The sequence below is a fragment of the Papaver somniferum genome, unplaced genomic scaffold (genome assembly GCF_003573695.1).
Source record: "Papaver somniferum cultivar HN1 unplaced genomic scaffold, ASM357369v1 unplaced-scaffold_76, whole genome shotgun sequence".
Lineage (NCBI taxonomy): Eukaryota > Viridiplantae > Streptophyta > Magnoliopsida > Ranunculales > Papaveraceae > Papaver > Papaver somniferum.
The window spans coordinates 1479224-1488054 of record NW_020650526.1 but is presented as its reverse complement, the minus strand read 5'-3'; the positions used below and the strand labels follow the sequence as shown (position 1 = coordinate 1488054).

The following is an 8831-nucleotide window of genomic DNA, read 5'->3' as shown; positions in this document are numbered from 1 at the left end:
ACTACGAAGAAACATTTGCACCTGTCGCAAAAATGACTACTGTAAGACTTATTCTTGCTATTGCAGCCTCTCAAGGTTGGCCATTGAGTCAAATGGACGTTAAGAATGCTTTCTTACATGGGGATCTTAAGGAAGAAATCTATATGACTCCACCACCTGGATTCTTCTCCACTCCATCGACAGATGTTTGTAAGCTCAAACGATCACTTTATGGCTTGAAACAGGCACCACGAGCCTGGTTTGACAAGTTTCGCACTACACTTATCAACTTCTCCTTTGTCCAGAGTCAGTATGATTCTTCTCTGTTCCTTTGCAAAACTTTAAATGGCATTGTTTTACTCTTGATTTATGTTGATGATATCGTTATTACGGGTACAGACTCTACTTTGATTTCCAAACTTAAAGAGCATCTTTGTCAGTCCTTTCATATGAAGGATTTAGGTCCTTTGCAATATTTTTTGGGTCTTGAAGTTCAGTCGACAGATACTGGTCTTTTTTTACACCAACATAAATATACTCGAGATCTTATTTCTTTGGCTGGACTACAAGATGGTCGCTCAGTTGACACTCCTTTAGAGGTAAATGTCAAATATCGTCGGGATGATGGTGATTTTCTTTTTGATCCTTCTTTGTATCGTAGATTGGTGGGAAGCCTCAATTATTTGACGATTACAAGGCCAGATATTTCATTTGCTGTTCAACAAGTTAGTCAATTTATGCAAGCACCTACACACATCCATCTAGCTGATGTTCGTCGCATTATTCGCTATTTGCAAGGCACTTCTGATAAAGGTCTCTTCTTTCCTGTGGGTACTTCCATTCGTTTAGATGCATATAGTGATGCAGACTGGGCTGGTTGTTCAGATACTCGACGTTCTATTACCGGCTGTTGTATGTTTCTTGGTGACTCTCTTGTATCATGGAAGAGCAAAAAGCAGCAACGAATATCTAAATCTTCAACTGAGTCTGAGTATCGTGCTATGTCCTCTGCATGCTCAGAAATTATTTGGCTTCGTGGTCTCTTGGGTGAACTTGGCTTCTCTCAAGCCGAGCCTACTCAACTTCATGCAGATAATACCAGTGCCATCCAAATTGTCGCAAATACAGTATTTCATGAACGTACAAAACACATTGAAGTGGATTGTCATTCTATTCGTGATGCATATGATAGTCGTGTTATTTCACTTCCTCATATCAATACTTCTCTTCAAACAGCTGATGTTTTCACGAAGGCTCTTTCAAGAAAACGTCATCAGTTCTTGGTTGACAAATTGATGCTTCACAATCATCCAGCATCAATTTGAGGGGGGATATTACTGGTAGTTAATTCAGGATTCTTTGCAGATATATTGTGGCTCAAATTAGGATTATTCTTCTTTTCATGTAATTGTATATATTACTTAGAATAATTAGCCAAATAGGAAATACCATTAGTTCTATATTTTGTTGCCTGTTATAGGCTGTACAATGATCTTATTTATAGAGAATGAAATGAATAGAGAAGGCATTCAGCCATTTAGCATTTAGATTGTCAAAGAATTGTTATTGAATCACATAAATTTTGGTGAATGGTGGAATCCTGATCCCCGGTAAAAATTCTCTCCCATATTTTGTTAATATTGTGCATATAAAATTATTTATTTATTTTTATTAAATCTAAAAATCCTTCACCTTCACAAGTCTGAGAGTTTGAACCCCATTACTACAACCCCACGAAAAAAATCTATAATCACTCGGCGCCCTGATCGAGTTTCTGCACTCCTTGGGAGGGACTTTCTCACCTTAGGTACCTCTCCCGGATGGGCATTTTCGTTTGTTCTCACCCCAAATCTCCATGACTCAAGTTCCAGGGTCGGTATAGCTTTCTCTTGAGTCATGCTTTCTCGGTTCTCCGAGTATGACGTGCGATATGTCTTACTTTTTTGCCTCTTGCATGTATGCGAACTAGGTTGCACGCCACATTAGAATTCCTAGCCAATCTGATTAAATCACTTCTGGTGCCTTTTATTAAGGTCTTATTTTGAGGTCTTATATTTGCCTTTTTCTTTTAAAAGAATTTCTTAAATATGGGCGAACTTTTCATATTTGTTTACTGAATCAAATACTATATCCCTTTTCAAGGATGAGGATTCATATGCTTAATTTCGCACATGTGTTAACTTGTGCGATAAAATTCGCAAACTCTTATGGATAATATTTCTTCAAATATTGTCTATTCCAAGGACGATCTAATCTGCGACCCATATCTCTCCCTTCTGGATCCATTAACTCATAAGTTCCATTCCCAACTATCCTTTTTATTATATAGGGTCCATCCCATTTCTTTTCCAATTTTCCATCTTCCGATCTCTAGTAAATTGGGATTTCTCGCAACACCAATTCTCCTGGATGAAATTCTCTTATCTTAACACGTTTATTGTATTCTCGAGCTAGTCTTTGCTGATAATTTTCCATATGTTGTAAAGCGACTTCACTTGCTTCCTCTAAGTCATCAAGTTTTGTTAGAATTAGATCTTCACTTAGATTCTTCTACCAAGCTTCTTTCTTTGTTGTTGGAATGATAAATTCTGTTGGTAATACTGCCTCTACCCCATATGTTAAACATAAAGGTGACATTCCTATTGCTTCTCTCCTTTTTGTCCTATAAGCCCACACTACATTATGCACTTGTTCGCACCATCTTTTGTTGTGACCTTCTAACTTCTTCTTCAAGTTGTTTGCGATCGTATTATTTGTTGCTTCTACTTGTCCATTACTTTGTGGATATAAAGGAGTAGATTTGCCGCTTTGAATTTTGAATGCGTTAAGTAACATTTCTATATTCTCACCTCAAAATGCTTTCCATTATCAGATACCAACTGTGCAGGAATACCAAATATGCATATAATATTTTCAAAGATGAATGTGAATATATCTTTATCACGAATATGCTGAACTGCTTTTCACTTCTACCCATTTTGTAAAATACTCTGTTGCGAGAATCAAATATCTCTTTTGTCCCGTTCCTGGTATAAATGGTCCAACAATGTCAATCCCCCATTTTCCAAAGGGCCACACATTTGTTGTTGAATTTAGCATCGCTCCTGGTGCATGTATATTTTTTCCATCACATTGACATTCTTCACATCTTCTTGATACTTGTTTCGCATCTTCATGCATGTATGGCAAATAATATCCTTGTACCTTAGCTTTGTATGCGAGTGACCTTCCTCCGCTATGATTACCAGCATTTCCGTAGTGTAATGCCTTTAAAATTTCCATCCCTTCTTTTTGCGTAAGACATCTGAGCGAAGGTCCAATGAATGATCTTCTATAAAGAATGCCCTCCCTCAATTCATAATTCGTCGCACGACTTTTTAATTTGTGTGCCTCCAACCTTTTTCTTGGTACTTCTCCCTTCTCTAGGTATAAATGGTTTTGAGTTCTCCAATCTTTGTCTTCGCTCACATTTTCTTCTTCCATATTTTCTATTGTCATCACTTCTATTGTGCTGCTTCTCCTTTCTCTATAAATGGAAAAAGAGTGTTTGTATTTTTATGTCCCTTTCCACTGGATCTATTAACATAGAGGGTATGAAGGCCAATGCATCTGCGAGTATATTTTCCTTTCTGCCTATGTGTCTCCAACTTATTATTGGAATTGGCGTTGCTAAATCCATAACCAACTGTTTGTATTTTTGCAAAGATGGTTCATTTGTACTATATGTACCTTCTATTTGGCGAATTACCAGCTGTGAATCACTAGTTACTCCTGGATCTTCTATTTTCATTTCGATTGCTAGTCTTAGCGCATGCACAACTGCCTCATACTCAATCTCATTATTTGTGGATGCAAATTCCAATCTGAATGAGTAAGCCATTCACGCTCCTGTTGGTGAAACGAATACAATACCAATACCATTCCCTTCTCCATTGGATGACCCATATACTAATATTTCCATCTATTTGAATTCCGATCAGTTAATAAGTCTTTAAGATTCCCATGGTCTTCATCCACATCTATCATTTATTCTACATATTTATCTTCTTCTAATGGAAACTCTGCGGTAACTTGAGACTTTGGTGAAGATAAAATCTCATAACCAATTTCATAATTTCCTAACTGTGCATTCCACCTTTCAACTCTCCCTGATCTTTTTGAATTCTTCATTGTTGGTTCAATTGGTACCCTTGATATTATGAGCTTGAAAGTAAATGCGAAGCTTGAATGATGCATACACCAATGTGAGAATTAGCTTTTCAATCTTTGAGTAATTTTTCTCTGCTGAGTTGTATGTTTTACTTATGTAATATATTGGTTTTTCTATCCCCCACCTGAGCGTAACAATACTGCACTTAATGCATGCGATGTTGATGCTAAATAGAGTAACAATTCTTCTCCCGGTTTGTCCTTTTGCATAATGGATAAATTCACCAAATAATTTTTTATGCTCTGCAATGCTTTATCACATTCTTCCGTCCATTCAAATTTGGTCCCCTTCTTTAATATGTTAAAAAATTGTTTACACTTGTCCGAAGATCGTGAGATAAATCTTCCGAACGAAGCTATCAATCCATTTAGTTTTTGAAAATATTTCACTGTTGCAGGAGGTGGCATATCTCTAATTGCTTGTACTTTTTCTGGATCAACCTCTATTCCCTTCTTGGACACTATGTAACCCAAGAATTTCCCTGATGATAGACCAAACACACATTTTTATGGATTCACCTTGATATTGAATTTTCGCATCTGCTCAAAGATTTCTCGCAAATCATCAACAAGATCCTTCGCCTCTTTACTCTTAATTAACATGTCATCGACATAGACCTCTAACTTTTTATGTATCCACTTTTCAAATACCTTTTCCACCATTCTTTGATATGTCTCACCTGCATTCTTCAATCCAAATGACATTTCGTATAACAGTATAAACCTCTTGGTGCGAAGAAAGCAGTATGTTCTTGATCTTCTTCATCCAAAGGAATTTGATTATAACCTTTATATCCATCCAAAATTGATACCCTATCATTTCCTGATGTTGATTCTACCATTTGAGGGATATCTGGTAAAGGAAAACTATCTTTCGGAGACACTTTGTTTAAATCAGTGAAATCTATGAAGATCCGTATCCCCTTATTCTTTTTTGGTACTACCACCATATTTGCTATCCATTCTGGATATTTCCCTTCCCTTATAATCCCTGCATCCAACATCTTTTGGAACTCCGCTTCTATTTGTGGATGATAATCAATCGCAATATTCCTTATTCTTTGCTTAAACGGTTTTACATTTTTTTAATGTTAAATTTATGACATGCAATGGACGGATCTATTCCTTCCATTTCCTCCATACTCCATGCGAAGATGTCAACATATTCTCGCAAGATATTTACCGTTTTTCTTCTTCTTATTTATCCATTTTAGTTCCTATTTTTAACATTTTCGGTTCTTCTTCTGATCCAACATTTATTTCTTTCGTTGGTTCCAATGCGGTAAAATTTTGTTTTTGTTCTCCCATTGGTGTTGGTTCTTTGATCTTCTTAATATGTTCAACTTCCTTTGTTGGTAATTCTCTTGGTATTCCTTTTCCCTCTTTCGCTCTGATCATGTATATCCGAAATTCATCCTCATTTTTAATTCCTTTGCTTTTCTCCAGCGCTCCTTTTGTTTTTTTTTGCTTTTCCTTCATAATTTGTTACATCTATCTGATTGCGAGTCTTCGCACTCGTTACATCTCCTTTGATTTAATGTCGATGCTACAGCCTTTATCGCATGCGCCCACGGTCTTCCCAACAACATGTTGTATGGTGATTTTATATCAATTACACACAGTGTTATCTTTGTTACTACTTCCCTCGATAATATTCGCATCTCAATTTCTCCTTTTGGTTTTGTGATTGCTTTATTGAATCCATGAACATTGTAAGTTGGATGTGTCATCTCTACATCCTAATATCCCATTGCTTTGAATGTGCGATAAAATAAGACATCCACTGCACTTCCTGTATCTATCAGTGTTCTATCTACCTCCCATATTTCTGAGTTCTTCTTCATTACAATGTTTTCTCCTCGTTCAGCTGCGACTGTAATTACCAACGAATTTGTTCTCTTTAAATTTTCTTCCGGAATTTCTTCTGCTGCAAATGTAATTTTCAGTTTTTTCCCATTCTTTTAATGAAGATTCTCTTTCCATTGTTTCCACCTTCTTTCCTTCATAATTTCGCTTGTGAATTCTACCTGTTATTCTTTCTTGAAAATCTGCATCAGAGATTGATGCTTTAGTTATAGAATTACAGCGTATATCTCTATCTTTTCCTTGTATTGTTACGATTCTTGCGTTCTCCATAGATTCTTTATTATTCTTTTATATTCCCAAAAGTTTCAGATATATCTTTTGAAGAATTTGTAACTTGTTAACAGGATTTATCACCCAAAGCTGTTTCTAGCGCCAAAAATGTAGTTGCAAGAAAACTTACAATTACACTCCAATGTATCTAGATTATTACTCAAGTAATCATAATGAATTCTTTATTAACTTTCAAGGATTATAATTGGATACAATGGATAACAATGACTTTACTTCCTCTCCAAACAAACTTTCTCTCTCCTAGTTTCTTGTCTAACACACACTAAAGGATCTCTCCCTCTATGTGATAACATCCTTCCTTTATATAGCGATTCCTCATAGTGGATGACAGCTAAGAGATCCACTATTTTCGGAATCACTGTGCGATACATTCGCTCATTTACAATCACTCATTCTCGCACAGACTATACTTCGCATAGAACATCACACTTTACTCGTGATCTTGCTGACATCATCCAATACGTCGCTTCAGCTCTGCCATATGCGATAGTCCTCGCTTACATCAGATAATCCTTACTTCGCATACTTATTGATATGTGCGATATTCCACTCCTACACCGGGGAAAGAGATGGTATACATAACAAAAGGACACTGGGATACAATATACAGTGATAAAGGAGAGCACAACCTCAGCCGTTAATGAAGAGATAACATGAAATGGTATGTGATCTTAGTGCTACTAGGTATATTTCTGAGTATTGTGTTAGAGAAAACTGCTGGCGAATATTAACTACTTAGCAAAAAAAAAAAAAAAAAAACCAGCGAATATTAACTAAAAATGATACGAAATGCTTTCTTACTAGAAAAAGATTATTCCATCAATTATTTCAGAAACATGATTCGCAATTTTAGTTGGTAGTGATCTTATATCTATTATGTATCTAACTGATTGTTCAATGGCTAATGAATATGTAGTTTACATCATCCGGTAGGGAAGGTGCCAAATTAAGTCAAGGAGAGAAAAACAGTCATGGAAAAAAGAAAAAAAAAGAACTAGATGTCGCTGGGTACATGCACTTGAGAAAGAAATTTGCAAGACCAGCATATTTATTCTTTTGATCCTCTGCCAGCATATTTCATCTTCGGAAAGACCATTGTTTGGGTCAAGGTGTAAACTGTGTTTCCTTCAAAGGTGTGCAGCTGCACACTACATGGTCGTTACCTATGGCGACGAAATACTAATAAATTGATTCACACAATCTGTTCGAAACAATTCAGATTTCATTTGGGTGATGTTAGTTGATGGAAATTCTATTTGGTCTCTCAAATTTGTTCGTTGAGTCCCAGTACCAACATTAAAGAGCCTTGCAATTGAGTGTTGTTTTCAGTCCAGAGCAAAGTAATGTTTGGGGGTTGTATCACCTTGGCGCCTGATACATTGATGCACAAGTATAGATTGTTGGGAAAAGAGCGGAAACAATAAAAGTGTGCATCGTCAACTTTTAGCAAAATGTGCTCTTCATAAGGGGTCATTGACGTAATATTTTATGTCAACCATTATCTATAAATGGTTTTACGTTAAATAAATTCCATGCATTTATCACTTCTTCTTTTGGTTCAGTTAATAAACTAGCTAGCCCGTCCATTTGGACGGGTTTACAGCACTTGTTATTAAATATACCACTTGCAACATGTACGTAGACATGGCCGGCAATTTGACGTAGACCACTATGAGACAGTACTACACGATTTAGTTTACTGAAGTATCTCGGATACTCATTTGATCATATGATAAAAATGTGATGAGCTGTGTCCATTTGCAGTTTCAAAAGTGGTTTGCATCCTCTGGGTGTGATTGTGAATGCATCTGGTTTCAGGATTTAAAACTGTACGTTGAATTATTTCAACTCTGATGCAACTTCTAGTTCGCAAAACTAACTAAGCAACCGTCTAGTGACATATTGAATTGTCCTAGCTGTTATATGACCTGGAGCGAAACTTACTTTACATGCAAAGTTTCAAACCAAGTAGTGATGTAGCGCACTAATGTGGATTGATGAATCTATAAGTTTTTAATTTTTCTTTTCTTGTATACTTGGAATGTAAAGAATGGCAGTTATTGACCAGAAATCCACAACACTAAGCGACTATGCAACATAATATATTTATAGTGGATGTTTCTTTTGAGAATTGAGAGACCTTCCAGAGATAAATACAGTACAAAACATGAATTATTGGCTTGTTGCACAGCTAGATATGTATGCATGTGCCTTGACCAGTAATGACTTTTATGAAATTGGTATACCAAATCTTTGGATAAGAAAATGATTGAAACCTACTACTTAAGAACGAGGTTTATACGTAAAGATTAATGAATGGATGGAGAATTGACTAATGTTTTCTAAGAATTACTGTTTCGGTAAAGAATGGCAGCTACTGACCGGAATCCAAGCATACCAATAGAAATTATGCTTAGCTACCTAATTCTTATTTAGTGGATTTTTCTATTCTATCTTTATGGATATAAATACATGTACGAAACTTG

The 8831-nt window shown here is 36.1% G+C and overlaps 1 protein-coding gene across 1 annotated transcript; it reads left to right on the top strand.

Moving 5' to 3' along the window:
• Nucleotides 1–32: 32 nt before the first annotated feature.
• Nucleotides 33–1304, top strand: LOC113344362 (uncharacterized mitochondrial protein AtMg00810-like). Its single transcript, XM_026588355.1, has one exon. The coding sequence runs from the start codon at nt 33–35 to the stop codon at nt 1302–1304; it is 1272 nt and encodes a 423-aa protein (XP_026444140.1).
• The last annotated feature ends 7527 nt before the right edge of the window (nt 1305–8831 follow it).

Bases quoted from the DNA above. Each gene is read 5' to 3' on its own strand.
- LOC113344362 (XM_026588355.1), top strand. From the start codon at position 33: ATGACTACTGTAAGACTTATTCTTGCTATTGCAGCCTCTCAAGGTTGG.